The sequence below is a fragment of the Panthera tigris genome, chromosome A1 (genome assembly GCF_018350195.1).
Source record: "Panthera tigris isolate Pti1 chromosome A1, P.tigris_Pti1_mat1.1, whole genome shotgun sequence".
NCBI lineage: Eukaryota > Metazoa > Chordata > Mammalia > Carnivora > Felidae > Panthera > Panthera tigris.
The window spans coordinates 86,746,006-86,767,938 of NC_056660.1; the positions used below are offsets into that span (position 1 = coordinate 86,746,006).

Sequence of the window (21,933 nt, forward strand, 5' to 3'; positions counted from 1 at the left end):
GACAGAAGTTCCTGTGTTCCAGACCCTTCTGGACCTCACCATATGTGACTCTTCGTCTGGCTGTTTATTTGTATTTTTCATAATATCTTTCATCATTAATGTAAATGTAAGTTTTGTTTCTCTGGCTTCTGTGAACTATTCTAGAAAATTTTCAAACCTGAGGAGGGGATCATGGAAACCACCAATTCATAGCTGAGTCAGAAGGAAGTGCAAGTAACCTGTGCCCACTACTTGCAATCGGTATCTAGCATTGCCAGTGTGTGGAACATGTATGACTGAGCCCTGAAGGGGTGGGGGTCTGCACTAACTCTGAGTATATAGTGTCAAAATGGAATTGACTTATAAGACACCCAGTTGGTGTCTGCAGATATTTGGTTACCAGAATTTCACATTATTATTTACACATGTGAACTTGTGATCTGATATGACTGCCAAAAACAAGGAAATAACAAGTTCCCCCTGAGACAGTACAGTACCCTGCCATGGGAGGTGAAAATTCCACCATACATCATTAAGAGTATCAGGTTCGGATCTGGGCAATGTACTTCAAATAGAAACAATAACAGAACAGCTCTTACCTAGGACAGCATGACTACATAGGTAAAGATGTGAAGCCACATCCTACCTGAGCATTTAGAGTCATCCAGGCAAGAGATGAGAAGACCTAGAGTGTGAGTATTGTCTCTGGGGAATTGAGATCCGCATCTCTCAGCAGAACCCAGTGGAGTTGCGGGGGGAGGTGGTGCAGAACAGGGAACAATGCACAGAAACCAAAGAAGGTGCTGCATAGAAATAAGAACTCTCTGCTCTGCAGTGGCCACATTGTGCAGCAATGACTGGTGTGCTTGGAAGTGTTCACACACAAAACCGGTGACTATCCATGTGAATGTCTTAGAAAAAAGTGTTTCACTCGGTGGAGAATTGGGCTGCACAATCCCTAAGGTTTCTTTCAACTCTAAGAATTTCCAATTCTGTAGTCATAAATACCTTACTAGCAGAAGGTAGTATCTAGTCTGTCTCCTCCATTCTCTACCCTCAACTCCATCGTATAGTCTTTTATACCGCAACCCCCATCCACATTTTACAAACATACATCCATGGAGAGAACATGCTTTTCTGCTGAGATACCCATGAAGACTTACCCCAGTTTCTGCAGCTTACATTGTGGATGCTTGGCTTTTTCACATAGAATTCCAACTCCTGAGTCTCCCAGCGCATTTTCCCCCAAGTAGAGTCTGGTCAGGGACTGGCTGGTGCTCAAGACGGATGCCAGGTCCTCACAACATGCTGATGTGAGACAGCAACTGACCAACCTTCCATAAAGATGGCAGAATGTCATAAACCTTCTCTTACCTCTGTGAGCAAGGATGCACTTGATCTGATGCTACCTCTACTCCCATCCATACATGGGAAAAGTGGGCCTAAACTCTATGCTAACTTTTTATTTCATTTTATTTGGTGTAATAGAAAGTACCATCCAAGCCCATGCCAACTCCACATCTTTTCAGCTCCCTATACTTACTTTTATTGTGTTAAAATATACATGCGACATAAAATTTACTCTCTTTAAGTGCACAATTCAGTAGCATTTAAGTACATGCACATTGTTGTGTGACCATGACCACCATCCATCTCCAGAAGTTTTTCATCTTTCCAAACTGAAACTTGGTATCCACTAAACACAAATTCCCTGTTCCTCCCTCCCCCAGCCCCTGGGACCCACTATTTGTATTCCTGCCTCTATGAATCTGACTATTTTAGGTACTTCCTATAAGCCAGATCATATATATTTGCACTTTTTAATCGGGATCATTTTAATGAGTATAATATCCTCAAGATTCATTTAAATTCCTTTTAAGGCTGTATGCATGCATATACCACATTCCTCCACCCCAAATGCCACCCCAACCCCACCCTATACCACATTTTTTAATCCATTCATCCATGGGTATTGAGATGTTTCCACCTTCCAGCTATTGTGAATAATGCTGCTATAGACACATGTGTACTGATACATGTTTGGGTGCCTGATTTCAGCTCTTTCCTATATATAGCCAGAAGTGAAAATGCTGGATCATATAGTGATTCTATGTCCAATTTTTTGAGGAACTGACGTACTGTTTTCCAAACCAGCTGTACCAGTTTACATTCCCATCAGCAATGTGTGACGGTTCCTAATTCCCCATATCCTCACCAACACCTGTTTTTCGTTTTGTTTTATTTTTTTAATTGTATTTTAGAGAGAGAGAGAGAAAGCAGGAGTGGAGACGAAAAGAGAGGGAGAGAGAGAGAGAATCTTAAGCAGGTTCCATACTCAGCGTGGAACCGACCCAGGGCTCCATCCCATGGCCCTGGAATCCTGAATGGAGCTGAAATCAAGAGGTGGACATTCAATGGACTGAGCCACCCAGGCTCATGCTCGTTACTTTTTTTTTTTTTTGCCATTAAAATGGGTATAACTTGGCCTTACCATTTTGAAGTGTTTTCTCTTCTTCAAAATTCAAGTCTCCCAGAATCATTTAGTGAGAGCTGCATAAAATATCAAGTGTCTGCCACTCTTGTGTTAGCACCTCTTTTCCTATTTAGTGTGGAGACTAAGGGCTTGTCATAAAGTCCCAAAACCCTTCTGGAACAATGCATTATGGGGGTTTTATTTTCTCAGCTAGACTATAAATACCTTAAAGGCAAGCATGATATATTTGATTATTTAACTTCCTTTCTAAGGTTTGGTATGTGGCTCTTCCCACAGGAAACACTAACTGACTGAATTATTGATAAACACTGGGAAATCTTCTGAGCAGTGAAGGTCATTCTCATGCTAAAATCTCCCATCTCTGGGTTGCAGAGTTCTAAATTCTGCATCCCAAAGCAGGAGAATATACTTTCTTCTCAAGTGCACATGGAACCTTCTCCAAGATAGATCACATACTGGGTCACATTTTATACATAAGTATAAAAGAATTGAGACCATACCATGCATACTTTCAGACCACAATGCTATGAAGCTTGAAATCAACCACAGGAAAAAGTCTCAAAAACCTCCAAAGGCATGGAGGTTGAAGAACACCCTACTAAAGAATGAGTGGGTCAACCAGGCAATTAGAGAAGAAATTTAAAAATACATGGAAACAAATGAAAATAAAAATACAACAATCCAAATGCTTTGGAATGCAGCGAAGGCAGTCCTGAGAGGAAAATACATTGCAATCCAGGCCTATCTCAAGAAACAAGAAAAATCCCAAATACAAAATCTAACAGCACACCTAAAGGAAATAGAAGCAGAACAGCAAAGACACCCCAAATCCAGCAGAAGAAGAGAAATAATAAATATCAGAACAGAAATAAACAATATAGAATCTTAAAAAACTATTGAGCAGATCAATGAAAGCAAGAGTTGTTTTTTTGAAAAAATAAACAAAATTGATAAATCTCTAGCCAGGCTTCTCAGAAAGAAAAGGGATATGACCCAAATAGATAAAATCATGAATGAAAAGGAAATTATTACACCCAATCCCTCAGAAATACAAGCAATTATCAGGGAATACTATGAAAAGTTATATGCTAACAAACTGGACAACCTGGAGGAAATGAACAAATTCCTAAGCACACACACATTTCCAAAACTCAAACAGGAAGAAATAGAAACTTGAACAGACACATAACCAGCGAAGAAATGGAATCAGTTATCAAAAATGTCCCAACAAATAAGAGTCCAGGACCAGATGGCTTCCCAGGGGAATTCTACCACACATTTAAAGCAGAGATAATACCTATCCTTCTCAAGCTATTCCAAAAAATAGAAAGGGAAGGAAAACTTCCAGACTCATTCTATGAAGCCAGCATTACTTTGATTCCTAAACCAGATAGAGACCCAGAAAAAAAAAGACAACTACAGCCCAATATCCCTGGTGAATATGGATGCAAAAATTCTCCATAAGATACTAGCAAATCGAATTCAACAGCATATAAAAAGAATTATACACCATGATCAAATGAGATTCATTCCTGGGATGCAGGGCTAGTTCAACATTTGCAAATCAATCAATGTGATACATCACATTAATAAAAGAAAAGATAAGAACCATATGATCCTGTCAATCGATGCAGAAAAAGCTTTTGACAAAATTCAGCATCTTTCTTAATCAAAACCCTTGAGATAGTCGGGATAGAAGGAACGTACTTAAACATCATAAAAGTCATTTATGAAAAGCCCACAGCTAATATCATCCTCCATGGGGAAAAACTGAGAGCTTTCTCCCTGAGATCAGGAACACGACAGGGATGCCCACTCTCACTGCTGTTGTTTAACATAGTGTTGGAAGTTCTAGCATCAGCAATCAGACAACAAAAGGAAATCAAAGGCATCCACATTGGCAAAGATGAAGTCAAGCTTTCACTTTTTGCAGATGACATGATAGTATACATGGAAAACCCGATAGACTCCACCAAAAATCTGCTAGAACTGATACATGAATTTAGCAAAGTCGCAGGATACAAAATCAATGTACAGAAATCAGTTGCATTCTTATACACTAATAATGAAGCAACAGAAAGACAAATAAAGAAACTGATCCCATTCACAATTGCACCAAGAAGCATAAAATACCTAGGAATAAACCTAACCAAAGATGTAAAAGATCTGTATGCTGAAAACTATAGAAAACTTAGGAAGGAAATTGAAGAAGATACAAAGAAAAGGAAAAACATCCCGTGCTCATGGATTGGAAGAATAAATAATGTCAAAATGTCAATACTACCCAAAGCTATTTACACATTTAATGCAATCCCAATCAAAATTGCACCAGCATTTTTCTCGAAGCTAGAACAAGGAATCCTACAATTTGCATGGAACCACAAAAGGCCCTGAATAGCCACAGTAATTTTGAAGAAGAAGACCAAAGCAGAAGGCATCACAATCCCAGACTTTAGCCTCTACTACAAAGCTGTAATCATCAAGACAGCATGGTATTGGCACAAAAACAGACACATAGACCAATGGAATAGAATAGAGACCCCAGAATTGGACCCACACAAGTATGGTCAACTAATCTTTGACAAAGCAGGAAAGAATATCCAACAGAAAAAAACAGTCTCTTTAACAAATGGTGCTGGGAGAAGTGGACAGCAACATGCAGAAGGATGAAACTAGACCACTTTCTTACACCATACACAAAAATAAACTCAAAATGGATGAAGGACCTGAATGTGAGACAGGAAACCATCAAAACCTTAGAGGAGAAAGCAGGAAAAAAACCTCTCTGACCTCAGCTGCAGCAATTCTTACTTGACACACCCCCAAAGGCAAGGGAATTAAAAGCAAAAATGAACTATTGGGACCTCATGAAGGTAAAAACCTTCTGCACTGCAAAGGAAAAAATCAACAAAACTAAAAGGCAACCAATGGAATGGGAAAAGATATTTGCAAATGACATATTGGACAAAGGGCTAGCATCCAAAATCTATAAAGAGCTCACCGAACTCCACACCCAAAAAACAAATAATCCAATGAAGAAATGGGCAGAAGACATGAATAGACACTTCTCTGAAGAAGACATCCAGATGGCCAACAGGCACATGAAAAGATGCTCAATGTCACTCCTCATCAGGGAAATACAAATCAAAACCACACTCAGATATCACCTGACGCTAGTCAAAGTGGCTAAAATAAACAAAACAGGAGACTATAGATGCTGGCGAGGATGTGGAGAAACGGGAACCTTCTTGCACTGTTGGTGGGAATGCAAACTGGTGCAGTTGCTCTGGAAAACAGTGTGGAGGTTCCTCAAAAAATTAAAAATAGACCTACCCTATGACCCAGCAGTAGCACTGCTAGGAATTCACCCAAGGGATACAGGAGTGCTGATGCCTAGGGGGACTTGTACCCCAATGTTTATAGCAGCACTCTCAACAATAGCCAAATTATGGAAAGAGCCTAAATGTCCATCAACTGATGAATGGATAAAGAAATTGTGGTTTATATACACAATGGAATACTATGTGGCAATGAGAAATAATGAAATATGGCCTTTTGTAACGACGTGGATGGAACTGGAGAGTGTTATGCTAAGTGAAATAAGTCATACAGAGAAAGATAGATACCAAATGTTTTCACTCTTATGTGGATCCTGAGAAACTTAACAGATGACCATGGGGGAGGCAAAGGAAAAAAAAAAAGAGGTTAGAGAGGGAGGGAGCCAAACCATAAGAGACTTTTAAAATCTGAGAACAAACTGAGGGATTGATGGGGGTGGGAGGGAGGGGAGGGTGGGTGATGGATATTGAGTAGGGCACCTGTTGGGATGAGCACTGGGTGTTGTATGGAAACCAATTTGACAATAAATTTCATATTTAAAAAAATAATAAAATAAAATAAAATAAAATAAACTAAAATAAAATAAATAAAATAAAATAAAATAAAATAAAATAAAATAAAATAAAATAAAATCGCCCATCTTGGCTCATTGAAGCCACAGCTCCTGCTTTCCTCACGAAGGAAAATATCTCAGACTCACCAGAGCTTCTTCAGATTGCAGAATACATGCCTCAGTCCCACACAAAGAAGTCTGATTCCAAAATCTCCCAAGCTGTTGTGGCTCAGATCCAATTCTACCAGCTTCTGATTGCTGCTTAGGACCGAGGAGATGTTGAAGCAGCACTGATAGGAAAGGCAACACCGCCCCAACCTTCATGCCAAGTACAGAAGCAGAAAGCATCAGAACACAGGCTGCTTATCTCGTCACTGCCTTCCAGTCTAAGCTTGTTTTCAGCACCAAACAGGGGCACTTGTGGTCTCATGTCACAAAGGGAAAATCTTAACCAAACTTATGTAAAGTGTCATCCTATCAGAACTCCTGCACACAGCCTGAGACTTACTGTGAAAATCCCTCACGTGGGCACTACTCTAGGGCTTTACCCATCTACTTCTATTTGCTAATCTTGTCCCCATTGTTCTGTTTGATGATTAAATCCCAGCCTTCCACCTACACTGAAATAGCAGGAAGCTCTAATTCTTGACTTGTTTTACAACCACACACACACACACACACACACACACCGCTATCACCATCACCACCGACAACAACTATGTGTCCCTGTCAGAGGAGCAAGAATAACATTCTCCTTTCCAGGACAGTAGTTCATCATCCTAGAACCTGCTAATCTTCCTTTCTGCCCCCATTTCCACACCAACTAGAAGTAAATGTATGACTAAATCACTGTGGTAAAATAAATCATTATCACCCATGTCTCCTGGTTTGTGTCTCACTCTCTGGAATCACACAGGGACACCCACCAGGGAGGTGGGGAGAATGGCGTGGGATAGACATAGAGAGACAGGTAAAGATCCAAAAACAGACCTTGAAGGCAAGAAGGGGATTTGTAATTTATCAAAATAGCAGAGAGAAGCAAAAGAATGGCATGATCAAAGTAGAATTTTCTAAATAACCCTCTGACTTCTATATAGAGACTAGAATTGTAGGTGGTGAAAGTGAATGTGGGGAGACCAGTCAATATTCATTAAGTATGTATTTTTGAGCACTAATGTTTGCTGAGACACTTATCCTGACATTTCAGGGACAATGGAAAGATAAACATGAATCCTGACCCATGAAGCTGATGGTCTTGGAGGCCATTACAAAATCCAGGCAAGTAATCATGGTTGCTGGACCTGGGCTAGTGGTTTGTATAGGAGGTAAAATTGATAAGTTTGGTGTTGGGGTGGGTATGGTGATCAAGAGAGGGATTTATGAAAACACCCTGGAGTGGTAGACTCTAACGCTGGCTGTGTAGCCCATCCAAAATGCAGATGTGTTATGGAAGAGAGTTTGGGTGATGGCTCAGACACCTGTGTGCTCCTCTTGAGGCATGTAAGTCTGACTCACAGTTTGGGCTCAGAGCAACCACTCTTTATTAAGAAAGCTAAAGGAGAGTCCCTGTGACATTTCAATGTATACAAAATGTTTTGATGGGGTCCAGCCTAGGTAGCCGTTATACATGATGAAATTCTCTGATTCTCATCTAAGAGGATGGCCGGTGAGAAAATGGAAGACCTTGAAGGTCAGGCACTTTTTGCCACATCACCAACAAATGACTTAATTTCATTTCTCCTTCATTCTTCCCCATTTGAAACTTCCTGAACAACTGGCCTCCAATTCATTCTGCCTTCCCACCTCTTATAGGCTGAATTGTGTCCACCATTCCTTCCAAAAATTATACGTTGAAGTCTTAATCCTAGGATTTCAGAATTGTGACTCTATTTGGTGATCAGGCTTTAAAGAGTTAAAAGTGGTCATTAAATTGACCCCCATCCAATGCAACTGGTGTCTTTGAGGATATCAGACATGAATACAGGGACCGTGTGAAGACACAGGGAGAAGACCACCATCTGTAAGCCAATGAGGGAAGCCTCAGAAGAAACCAGCCCTGCTGACATCTTCATCTTGGACTTCTGGTACTGTGAAAAAATGAATTTCTGTTGTTTAAGCCTCTGGGTTTGTGTTACTTTGTTATAGCAGCCCTAGAAAACTAATAAACCACTTATCTGGACCCTGAGGTCTTCCTCCAGTTCTCCCTAAATCTCATTCACACACACACACACACACACACACACACACACACACATGCAGGTTCTTACCACAATCTCTGAACATTACAGCCAGGACGCTGGAGCATCTCACATAACACCATCATCCCTGGGTCCCCCAGAGCATTGTCACTGAGGTTCAGTTCCGTGAGGTTCCAGCTAGTGCTTAGGACTGAGAAGAGACCCTGCCAAAGGCTAACAGTGAGATGGCAGTTCACCAACCTAGAAATTGTAAGGAAGGAAGAAAGAGAGAAAGGAAAATCAGGAGTGGCTTGGCACCAGACCAAGACTTCCCAAGCATTATAAAATGACTTACAGAGGTTGCCTGGATGGCTCAGTCAGTTAAGCATCTGACTCTTGATTTCAGCTAAAGTTATGATCTCACAGTTCATGGGATTGAGCCCTGAATATAGCTCTGTGCTGACAGTGTGGAGCCTACTTGGGATTCTCTTTCCCTCCTTCTGTCTCTGCCCCTCCCCTGCTCTCTCTCTCTCAAAATAAATAAATAAACTTAGAGAAAAAAAAAAGAAATGACTCACAGAAACAAAGATTGCATACTGAGGAATAACAAAGGCTAGGGGGCCCTGGTACGACTGTCCTACACACCTTATTATGGAAATGGCTTGAGCCTGTGACTGGCTGCCTTTGTGCACCCCCTATCCCCTCTGTCAGATGTCCTTCTCCTCCCCTCTTATTGGTCAGCTGTCCTGCCCAAGGCCATGGACACTCTGGAAGTGATTCAGAGCCTAGTTCTGACACTGGTTACATAACAGCATCTGTGATGCTCTCAAAAACCCCTAGGCCAGGCCTCTCCATAGGAATAAGTCAGAATCTCTGAGATGGGACCAAGCATATCAATGTTTTTAAGACTTCCAGTGCTTCCAATGTGTAGCTCATGTTGAAATGCAGATTCTGACTTTGTGGGTCTAGGACTGGGCCTGCAATTCTGCACTTCTAACAAGCATGAGGTGGATGCCCATGCTGCTGGCTTCAGAAGGTTCCAGAACTCACAAAGCAAGCTCCTACCTTCTGAAGAACATAACTGTCATCTAGCAAGATGGGTGTCAGGCTTTTTATCAGGACTTTTAGTCTAAGTCTCTGCAAGCCTTCTCCATGGCTGTGTAAGCATGGTCAGATCTCTTCTCAGACTGGTTTTTAGGGCCCTAATGAGCAGGTATGCCTCCTTTCCTCACTTCCTGTCTCTTTCTCCCTCCCTCCCACCCCCCTGCAGCTATTCTGAACTATTTCCCACCATAGAGACATATCCTGCTTCCCCAACTCCTGCCTTATGAACCCACTATCCCCTCTGTTTGAGCTGCCTTTGCCCATGCTTGGCTCCTCATGATCCATCCTTCAGAGTCCAGCTGCTCAAGGGCTCCCCACGGTGGGCTTCTGGTGCATCCTGCAGGTGTTCTTGCCATAGCTGATTCCTCCCTATAGTCCATTCTTGTGTCCCAACTGTCCCCACAACCAAACCTTACATCACTGTGAGCAGGGCCTGGGTCTCAGTGACACTGAAGCCCCAGTGGGTGGTCCTTGATGACCAAATGATAAATAAATATCATCCTGGAAGTGCTGCCAAGAGGGACAGAGGGAGATGAAAATTCATTGCTCCTAGTAGAAGGGCCAGCCCCCTATCTCTTTAATTTTGTCTCATGTCGAGTGTTTTTTTTTTGGGGGGGGGATTGGTTTTTTTGTTTGTTTTTGTTTTGTTTTGTTTTGTTTTTGCAGGTTAAACTCAAGCACATGCAGAGCATCTACCTTCCCACCGTAGCTGTGGCGCTGTCCAAGCAGGGATTTCAGAGGTCAGGGAACTGAACTGCTTTGCTGTACAGACACAGAAACTGGCTTCCAATCCCCTACAAAGTCGGTGAACAGACCTTGAAGAGGGTGCTCTTGAAGAGGAAGACCTTGGTGACTTCCTTGTTATAAACACAGTGTGAAAGCTTAAAAATACCTTCTCCTTTCCAGCCCTATTTCCTTCAGTTTCTCTCATTATATTTGTTCCAATGAAGTCATGTCAGTCCCCCATAGTCTCCTACATACACTGCTCCTCAGACCATATTTATACTTTGTTACACAGACACCACTGCCAAAATCCCTTTACCTTCTCCTACACTCACTCACATCCTACAGATCATTCATGGCAAGCTCCAACCTCACTCCTCTGAGAAACTTCTCCCTCCAGCACCGAAGGCCCTCTATCCTCTCTGTTCCTGGGACAGTCACTGTGATTGTTTTGCTGCTTGGGAATTGACTGGATACTATGCACTAGAGCCCCAAGTAGATTACAAGCAATTTGAGTTCACAACACTTGCATTCAACTCTCTTCCCCACGTAATACCTTGCACTGAGTTCACATCCACCAAACGTTTATTTTGTTGTTGGTGGTGGTGGTGTTGGCTTTTTTCTCATCCGTTTGTCCACTTACCTTTCTTCTACTAGTCAATCTCTGCCGCTGAAGGAGTCTGGTAGAAATGGGTCGTGGTGGCATTATTATGTAGCTGTTGCAACCACATTTTTTAAATGCTTATTTACTTATTTTGAGAGAGCACGCACACTAGCAGGGGAGGGTCAGAGAGAGAGGAAGAGACAGAATCCCAACCAGGATCCATGCTGTCAGTGCAGAGCCCGATGTGGGGCTCGATCTCATGAACTATGTCATCATGACCCGAGCTAAAATCAAGAGGCTGATGCTTAACTGACTGACCCACCCAGGTGCCTCTGTTGCAACCACATTTTAAAGACAATTGAGAAGTGGGAAGAGAGAAAGTGCCCAGAGAAAGGTGACTAGAAAGTGAAGGCAACACTACCATTCTACCACCTGCCTGAAGCCAAATTGTCTTACCGGTGAGTATAGGCAGCATGATGATCTAGGAGGACACAGTGGTCCACCTCACAGTGTTGCACTTCCTCCTCCTCTTCCTCCTCCTCTTCCTTTGGAGAGTTATGAAGCAACCTCAGGGAAAGTGATTCCACACCTTGACAGTTCTCAATACAAAAAGAAGAAACTACATGGTCCATTCTGGTAGAGAGATTGATGTCAATTTGGGGGAAATGGCCCATGGCCTTTTGCACAAAGTCCTCCTCTTGCATCTCATATAGACAGTAGAACAACTCCAACTGGCTGGGCTGGATCTGCAGATTCTTGGCCTTGGCTTTCTTTTCAATCCATTTTAGCAGCTCCAGCCTGATTTGCTGAGAGATCTTGCAACTCAGTTTTTTCTCCAAGTAGGAGGTTCTCTCCTGGTTTACAAGGCCAAAGAGGAAACGGACAACGAAAATCAGATACCCCTTTTCAAACTTGCCATAGTTTTCCAGAAGGACTGTCACATCTCGGTTGGGAAGCTTGGAACCACTCAACAGCAAGCTCCCTGTGTCTCCCTGTCCCTCCTCTTCCAGCAAGTAGTACATGGCAGCAAAGAATTCCTGGAAGGTCATGTGGATGAAGCTGTAGAATTTCTCGCAGTCCACTTCCTTCTGGAATAGGTTGATCCTCAAGAAAGCAGATACATCTGCCTTCTGAAGGCCATGATTCCTAAGGTCGCACTCCTCAAACAGGATTTTCTGGTTCCAGATTCCATCTGCGGCCAAGGAACAGAGACCCCGGAGGTTAGTAGAGACATCGTGGTTCTGGTTCCCTCTGCGGGATTGCAACAAAGTGGAGAGGAAGAAGATGTACACTGCAGTGGTGGTCTTGGATGTCTGGGCAAGACTCTTGCCACTGTCCATCTGCTGCTTCAACCCAGTGCACACAATCCAGCAGACCAAGGGGATAAAGCACATGGTGAAGAGGATCTCATTCTCCTGAATCAGCCTGAAGGCCTCCCTGGCTTGCTGCTCATCTGAGAAATACTTGAAAAAGTATTCCTTTCTTTTGGCCTCTGAGAAACCCAGGATCTCCACATGACGGGGCCGGTCCAGCAAATGCTGTAGTTTCTCCAGAGCCACAGGTCTCGTGGTGATAAGTAAAGAGGCCTCGGGAAGCAGCCTCTTTCTGATGAGGCTGCTCAGGAGAATGTCTCCCCTCTCTACCTTCTGCCAGTTTGTACAGAGCGCCTCTGTGTGCTCATCAAAGGCACCCTGAAGTTCATCGAAGCCATCCATGAGGAAGAGAATCCGAGAAGGCTTGCTCACAATCTTGCATATGGGTGGGTTTGGATCTGGGCAGCAGCTGACAATCAGGTCTCCCAGGCTCCTCCGTGTCCCGAGACTCACTTCCCGACAGTGGATATAAAACAAATAGTCAAACCTATCCTGGTAAATTTTCTCTGATGCCCAGTCCAACATGATCTTCCTTGCCAGTATTGTTTTCCCAATGCCTGCTGCTCCCTGGAATACCACCGTGTGAACAGGCTCAGAGTGTTGGTCGTCAGGCTCAAACAGTAATTCCACATTCAGGGAGCTCACAGGGCTGTCCAGCATCTTGGCTGAAGTCCTGCCAATGGCCAGGAGCTCATGTTCCCTCTCTTGCTGGTTCTTGTGTTCCTTGACAAGACGCAGCCTGGTATAGCGTTTGTTGAGGTTCACGCTCTCACCCAGACGAGCATTCCTATCTTTGATACACTGGAATCTGCTCCTCACATGTTTTTTGTACTTCTTACAGTAATCTGAGGCAAAACAGAAAGGTAGACTTTGGGAGAAGCCCAAGCACACGAGAGCTCTCAACAAGGGTCTCTGGTCCATAGGGAGTGATGACCAGAGCTAAGAAATGGAAAGTGCAGGTTCTCTTCACTGCACAGGTACAGACGGTCCCAGAAAATCTAGGATGTCAAAATCTTCCTATACACAGCTGAGCAGAAGAACAACAAGGTGCCACAGGCACTGTCACCTACTAGAAAATCCTTTTCTACAATGTTTATTTATTTATTTTTGAGAGAGAGAAAGAGAGAGAGTGCAGGGAAGGGGCAGAGAGAGAGAGAGAGAGGGAGAGAGAGAGAGACTCCCAAGCAGGCTCTTCACAGTCAGCTCAGAGCCTGCTGCAGGGCTGGAACTTATAAACCATGAGATCATGACCTAACCCAAAATCAACTTTACCAACTGAGCCACCCAGGTGCCCCCAGAAAGTCATTTATTTTTCTTCTATCTTATTCCTTTAGGCTGGCATCCCATACTTTTTAAAACCTGAAACACTCAATCGCCTCCCCTTAGTGACTTCCCTTGGGACTGCAAGGAGCCATGTGAACACTGATCTGTTTCTTCAGCTCTAGTGGATTTCCTGAAATGGGCCTCTGTATCCCCAAGGAGCAGGAACATATAGGATGAACAAGCTTCCCAGCCTCCAAAGCAGGATTTCCAAACCCAATGGGAAGCACTATTCCCATTGCTTACCCTTCTTTTTTTTACAAATAGAGATTCTGGATAGGTACCCGAATAAACCCATCCACTCTTCTTCAAGGCTTTCTTCCCGGTATACCACATGTGCATTATCTGAAAACAAAAGGAAAAAGAAATACAAATTTAAAAGCCAGGACTCCTGACTAAGGTGACATAATTCAGACCCAGTACCCAACAGCTGGCACAGCTCAAAGTCCCCTGTTCCAGATCTCTCCCAAACAAAAACAGAGCTCAGAGCTGCAAATGACAGGTGTGCAGCTGGACATCCACTTCGTGGCATTCATGCACTTTTAAATGTCTAAATATCCCCAAGATGGCTATGGACCAGCAGGATTATCCTTCCCTGCCCCCAAATGTCTGAAATTAGTCATACCCACATTCTTAGTCCCCCAAAGTAAGAATTACCAATCTAGTTTGTCTAACTCAGTGGTTCACTATCCCAGCTGACTTGAGATTCACTTAGGAAGCTTTAAAAATATTGACTCTGAGGTGCACCTGGTAGCCTAAGTTCGTTGAGTGTCAGACTCTTCATTTTGGCTCAGGTAATGATCTCATGGTTTAGAAGTTCCAGTCCCATGTCAGGTTCTGTGCTGACTCCTGGAAGCTGCTTAGGATTCTCTCTCTCCTGCTCTCTCTTCCCTGCCCCTGATTGCTCCCTCTCTCTATCTCAAAATAAATAAAAACATATTTTAAAATACTGATTCTTGGACTCCACCCGCAGTGATTATTTTTCAATTTATCTGAGGTAGGGTCCAGCACCATTGTGTATAATAATAGATAAATAAATATAAAATAAAAGTTATATATAATGTATATATATACATATATATATATATACATATATATTTCTTTTTTTAAATATAATTTATTGTCAGTGGGGCGCCTGGGTGGCTCAGTCGGTTAAACTTCCAACTTCGGCTCAGGTCATGATCTCACAATTCATGGGTTCAAGCTCTGTGCTTGACAGCTCCGAGCCTGAAGCCTGCTTCAAATTCTGTGACTCCTTCTCTCTCTGTCCCTCCCCTGCTCATGTGCTCTCTCGCTCTCTCTCAAAACTAAATAAACAGATTATATATATATATTGTCAAGTTAGCTAACATTCATTGTATATAGTGTGCTCCTGGTTTGGGGGTTAGATTCCCATGATTCATCACTTACACACAACACCCAGTGCTGATCCCAACAAATGCCCTCCTCAGTGTCCATCACCCATTTTCCCCTCTCCCCCATCCACCCCCATCAACTCTCAGTTTGTTCTCTGTATTTAAGAGTCTTTTATGTGTTTTCCCCCTCTCTGTTTGAAACTAATTTTTCCCTTTCCCTTCCCCCATGGTCTTGTGTTAAGTTTTTCAAGATCCACATATGAGTGAAAACATATGTTATCTGTTTTTCTCTGACTTATTTCACTCAAGATAATACCCTCCAGTTCCATCCATGTTGTCATAAATGGCAGGATTTCATTCTTTCTCATTGTCAAGTAGTATTCCATTGTATATATAAACCACATCTTCTTTATCCATTCATCAGTTGATGGACATTTGGGCTTTTCCCATAATTTGGCTATTGTTGAAAGTGCTTCTATAAACATTGGGGTACATGCACCACTTTGAATCATCACTCCTGTATCCTTTGGATAAATTCCTAGTAGTGCTATTGCTAGGTTATAGGGTAGTTCTAGTTTTTTTTGAGGAACCTCCACACTGTTTTCCAGATCAGCTGCACCAGTTTGCATTTCCCCACCAACAGTGAAAGAAGGTCCCCATTTCTCCACATCCTCACCAGCATCTGTTGTTTTCTAAGTTGTTAATTTTAGCCACTGTGACAAGTGTGGGGTGATATCTCAGTGTGATTTTGATTTGTATTTCCCTGATGATGAGTGATGAGCATATTTTCATGTGTTTGTTTGCCATCTGAATGTCTTCTTTGGAAAAGTGTCTACTCAAGTCTTATGCCCATTTCTTCACTGGATTATTTGTTTTTTGGGTGTTGAGTTTGGTAAGTTCTTTATATAGTTTGGATAAAAACCCTTTATCTGATATGTTATTTGCAAATATCTTCTCCTATTCTGTCAATTGCCTTTTAGTTTTCTTGATTGTTTCCTTTGCAGTGCAGAAGCTTTTTATCTTGATGAAGTCCCAATAGCTCATTTTTGCTTTTAATTCCCTTGCTTTTGGAGATGTGTTGAGCAAAAATTGCTGTGGCTGAGGTCAAAGAGGTTGTTGCCTGATTTCTCCTCTAGGGTTTTGATGCTTTCCTGTCTCACACTTAGGTCTTTCATTTATTTTGAGTTTATTTTTGTGAATGGTGTAAGAAAATGGTCCAGTTTCATTCTTCTGTTTGTAGCACCAATATATTTCGAAAGCTCCAACATGCATCTACAGTTGAGAATCATAGATCTAAACAGTCACTAAATTACACATCCCAAATAAGCATTTCACCAGAGAAATTAAAGTACAATAGAACAAGTGCTAAGCAACCAGGGGAAATATTTGAGAAATAATTTTAGATGAGCAGGAACCCAAGAGCAACATAAAAGATTCCTGGTAAGGGGGCATCTGGGTGGCTCAGCTGGTTTACTGTCCAACTTCAGCTCAGGTCATAATCTCATGGTTCATGAATTCAAGCCTCACGTTGGGCTCTGTGCTGACAGCTCAGAGCCTATAGCCTGCTTCCGATTCTGTGTCTCCCTGTCTCTCTGCCCCTCCCATGCTGCACTCTGTCTCTCTCTCTCTCAAAAATAAATAACCATTAAAAAAATTTTTTTAAAGATTCCAGGTAGGTGTCTACTTATTCTGAATGCAAATGCTATTGATAACTCGGTCACAAAACAAAATCTAAACATTAACTCAAACCAAAACCATGACTTAATTCTTAATCTAAAACCTAACCCTACAATCTTCTCCCCCTCAACAAAAACAAAAACAAAAACAGACTTCTAACCCTAGTTATAATTCTTCCATCTCAGAGCCCAGTTACAGAAGCCAAGATAGCATAGTAGTTAAGAGCCAGGATCCAGCCCAAGGCACACCTGGCACTGAATCCAGGTCTTGGATCTGACTGAAACAGAGTCTCAGGCAACCAGAATCTCTTTCAGACTCACTTCAAGTTGTTGGCCAATCTCCAGAATGATCTTCTATTTGCAAAACTGAAACTCTATAACCATTAAACAATTCCCCATTCCCCACTGCCTGCAGCTCCTAGCAACCACTTTCTGTCTCTATAAATTTAACCACTGTAGTAGCTCTTATAAATGGAATCATACTGTGTTTGTCTTTTTGTGTCTGGAGTGTCTTATTTAGTAATGAAACTGAAAGTTCATTTGAAAGTGCCAGCCTCATGGCGCCTGGCTGGCTCAGTTGGTAGAGCATGCAACTCTTGATCTAGGGGTTGTGAGTTCAAGACCTATGTTGGGTGTAGAGCCTACAAATAAAATTTTTAAAAAATGCCAGCCTCATGGAGTTCTTACAAGGAATTACCAAAATCCATAAAAACTGCTTAAGCGAACCACTTCTGCCACTATGATTATTACACCTTAATTTGGTTAATTAGTATATAAGTAAGGACACAATTTTAATTATATTATTATATGCATTTTTTATAACATCCTGCTGCTGTGCATCCCCACCTCATGCCCCCATTATCATGTTTCTCTCCCTCATTATGTCCATATCACTGACCCATTTGCCATACTTCTCCTGATCTGCTGATTCATTTTTATTCCTCCTTTCTATTAGCTCAACATCATCATCCTGTGATCTTCTAGGTTCCTTTGAGCCCTTTCTTGTACCCTTCCCTTGTTCAAAACATCAAGCCAGAAAGAAAAACTCTACCCCCAACATGTCCACAGTTCCTAGGGGGTAAATGGGCCATGAGTTTGATTTTTAAAGGAGCTAGAAGGAAACCAAACTGCTTTCCTCCAATGTCTCATGGCAGTATCATGAGAGGAAGAAAGAGGATAAAGCCAAGATGATAAATGGAATTATTAAAAAACAAAGGTTAACTTTATTGCATCAAAAGATATCATCAACAGAGTGAAAAGGCAATCCATGGAATGGAAGAAAATATTTGCAAATCATATATTTGATAAATAGTTAATATCCAGGACATAAAAAGAGTCCTCACAAGTCAACAACAGCAACAACAAATACCCCAATTAAAATATGGGAAAAGGGAGTTGAATAGACATTTCTCCAAAGATAAACAAATGGCTAAAAACCACATGAAAAGTCATTCAGTATCAGTAGCCAATCAGGAAATGCAACTCAAAACTGCAATAAGATATCATCTCACAGCCATTAGAATAGCTACTATCAAAACAAAAATAAAATAAGTTTTGGGGATGAGGAAAAATTGGAACCCTTGTACACTGTTGATGTGAGTGCAAAATGGTGCAGCCACTGTGGAAAACATTATGGGAGTTCCTCAAAGAATTGGACCTAGAATTACCATATCATCCAATAATTCCACTTCTGAACATACACCCAAAGGAACTGAAAGCAGGGTCTCAAAGAAACTTGTACCCACATGTTCCTACCAGCGTTAGTCACAAGAATCAAAAGCTAGAAGCAATCTGGATGTCCACTGATGGATGAATAGGTGAACAAAATGTGGTATACATATACCAGGGGATATTATTACCTTAAAAAGGTATATACCTTAAAAAGGAATGAAATCATGTCATGTGTGACAACATGGATGACGCTCAAGGACTTTATCTTAAATAAAATAAGCCACATACAAACACTTTATGATTCAATTTATAAGAGGTACCAAGAGTAGTCAGATTCATAGAGACAGAAAGTGGTGGCTCAAGAGGCTGAGGGGAAGGGAATGGAGAATTGTTATTTAATGGGTACAGAGTTTTGTAAGATGAAAAAAAGTTCTGGAGATTGATTGCACAACATGACTCTGCTTAACACTACTGAACCATATGTTTAGAAATGGTAAGAGGGTAAATTTTATGTTATGTGTATTTTATCACAATTTTTAAAAATGTTGTCTTCCTTCCACTCACCCCACTGTGGCTCATCCCTCTTAGCTTTTTCATAAAGGTCTCTCCTGTTGATTGCAGCAAAAATCCACACTGCCATGGCCCATGCCTTCTCCTCACCATTGAAGTCAATCATCAAAGTAGCTAGATCCATGTGGTCTGCCTTCTCTGTCTGACTCCGAGGGAGTGGGCTGAACCCCTTTTGAGAAGGGTAGTCTTCTAAGTGCATCTTGAATTTCTTAAAGTCTGTGTCCCCCAAATCCTCCAGGTAACGGGCCAACTTGCAGCGGACACTTGCCATGTTCATCCGTGGCTCTGGTCAGGGTCTTTGGGCATAGGTCCACACTGGGAAGCTGGAACAGTAGAAACAGACAGGTAAGGGGAGTCATTTTTAAATTCTGCCCTCTTTAGAGAGAATTAAACTATGAAAAATCCAGAATACAAAACAAAAACTATAACCCAACTGTGAGTTGCCATCTTTAATTTTAAGAAGTGAACCAGGGGCACCTGGGTGGCTCAGTCAGTTAAGTGCCCAACTTTGGATTTCAGCTCAGGTCATGATCTAGGGGTCATGGGACTGAGCCCCACATCAGGTTCCATGCTGAGCCTGGAGCCTGCTTGGGTTTCTCTCTCTCCCTGTCTCTGCCCCTCCCCTGCTCATTCGCATTCTCTTTCTCTCTCAAAATAAATAAATAAACATCAAAAAGAAAAAAAGTGAACCAAATACCTACCAGAATGTTCTCCTGTTAGCTTGACTCAGGAGTGTGTCCTGAGCCATGGAAGAAAGGTGTCCCTGTGGACAGAAACAGTAATTAAACCCACAAATGCAACTGCATTAACAGCCTTATATATGCCCAAACCAACTGCTCTGTGATGTCACTTCCAAATGTCACCAAGAGAATTTTGTTCTCACCAATTACTGGGCTATGGCCTACAATAAACTCTTCATTACTCCTCACCTTCACTTTCCTCATGTATAAAATGACAGAGTGGAAAATATGGCTCTTAAGTTCCTTCTAATTGAAAGGCTCTGGTTCCCCGTTTTTGCTTTGACCCAGGAAATGAGTAACTATGATGGTAACAGAGCAGCACATGGCTGGACAGAGAAAGAACACAGAAACAGGCAGAGAAGGGGATGGTCTTCTAGTGCACGTCTATTGATCCACTGATTTATAGAAACAAATGAAATGAAACTTAGGTACTGCGGGGGTGGGGTGGGTGGAATAAACACATAACATCTCTTTAAGGTCTCCTTGCAAAATTCACAATTATAATTGTTAGAACTGACATTTATTGAGAGTCTCTTGTGGGCTAAGGCCCTGCACTAATCCTTTTTCTTATCTAACTCTCACAAAGCTGTATGACATGAGTATATTTTTAAGCCCGTTTTGTGGAAGAGGAACTTAGTCTTTTTTTTTTTTTTTTTTTTTTTTTTAGGAACTCAGTCTTAGAAACTAGGGGGTTTGTCCAAGGTTTCACAGAAAGAAAAAAAAATTGGTTCAAAGCCAGGATTTAGATCAGGGTCACTGATTTCTCACATCCCTAACACTGCACTGTTCACAGAGTGGAAAGGTGTGTAACTATCTCTTCCATCACTTAACTAAGTTTGTCAGTCAGATCCAAAACAAAAAAGATCAAAGACTGTAAAATAGATGGTTAAAAAGCAAAAAACATTTTCCCAGCATTTGCCACACACAGCCGTGTATTACAGAGCTCACTGAGCTCAGTTTCCCTACGTAAATTTAGGGTTCCACAAAGAGCAGAGGTCAGCTGCTACAACTTTTTCTCTTCCACCTTTCCCAGACTTTGGATAGATGAACGTGCTCATTGTGTTTGGGATTGGTCCCTTCACAATGAATTTGGAAAAGCACAGCATCAACCGAAAGGCATAAATGATGCTGATGGGAGGGAGAGAGCCTGTGGAGCTATGGAACACTTTAAATTAGAATTTAGAATGACCACAGATTAGTGTGCAAGACACAGAGACATGCTCACCTCTCTCTGTATCTCACTCCTGGCTCCATGCACCTGCCAAGTCTATTCCTTATGCATTTGAGGGGTGGTGGGCCGCCTCCAGATGGATCCATCCCTGGTCCCCCTCCACCAATATTCTCATCCACACCCAGAATGTCTGTACCTGTCCTCGGTGCCTCCCTTTCCCTAACCCTAGTGCACTCTATCCCAACCTTTATCTCCTGTGTCCCTGCTGTCTAGGATGTTCATTTCCTCATACACATCCTCTCCATCCAACCTCTGGAGGACTGCTCGGCAAATCCCCCAGAGTCGTGGGTCTAAGCTGTGTCTGCTGTCCTGGCCCTCACCCTTGCCCCTAGGCACACACTTGCACAAACACATAAAGCCCAATAATGAGAAACATCAGAGTACATTCCAAATCCTCGTTGAAGGACAAACTTTCAAGCTGGCCTAATAATCCCTAGTGCATTAACCAAGAAAAATCTGGCCCTCGACATCCCCTCCCCATTTCTCCCCAGTCCCTTGCATCCACACAGTGTCACAGAGCTGGACTCACCCAGATGCAGGCCTCAGAAACAGCCCAAGAGGAAACTTGATGAATTTATAGTGGCCACAGCCCAGCATGGGCAGGAAGGATGTGGCCTAGCACGGAGTGAACAAGCTTGCATCACAGACAAAGTTAGAGACTAATGTTTACTCATATTGCTGGATTTTCCAAACCAAACGAGTGTTCTTATCTCTGGTTGCTGCCAGAGATGTCTGCACTCTTCTGAGTGTCCCACTGGGGAGGGAAGTTGGGGGAAACTAAGCTGGTGCTCAGTGGATGTTCCCTCTGGCTCTCACAGCTGCTGTTTGAGTGTTGTGATGACAAATAGGAGGGTAGAATGGAGGATCCACCGGAGCTGGCAAGTGGAGAATCAGGAGCAGGACTGGCCCATCACACTATAGATCCTTGCTCTCTCAAGCCACTACATGGAGGCAGTCGGCAGGCAGAGTAGGGTCTGCTCATCACCAGCTGGTCTGTTTTAACCACTTTCTTGAGGTGAGAATA

General features: G+C 42.3%; 1 protein-coding gene across 3 annotated transcripts in view; it reads right to left on the bottom strand.

Annotated features, from left to right (window-relative positions):
* The window catches only part of NLRP3 (NLR family pyrin domain containing 3), a 54,003-nt gene extending 32,070 nt beyond the window's left edge, over positions 1–21,933 (bottom strand). The window contains exons 1-8 of one of the 3 annotated variants that reach the window (XM_042981084.1): positions 21,439–21,933; positions 19,640–19,701; positions 18,933–19,261; positions 13,913–14,011; positions 11,430–13,191; positions 8,633–8,803; positions 6,513–6,683; positions 1,143–1,313 (exon numbers count right to left, since the gene is read on the bottom strand). In XM_042981084.1, coding sequence (XP_042837018.1) covers positions 1,143–1,313; positions 6,513–6,683; positions 8,633–8,803; positions 11,430–13,191; positions 13,913–14,011; positions 18,933–19,215 — 2,657 coding nt within the window. In that variant the 5' untranslated portion in view covers positions 19,216–19,261; positions 19,640–19,701; positions 21,439–21,933. The other 2 variants (XM_042981089.1, XM_042981095.1) reach the window with 2 other exon arrangements.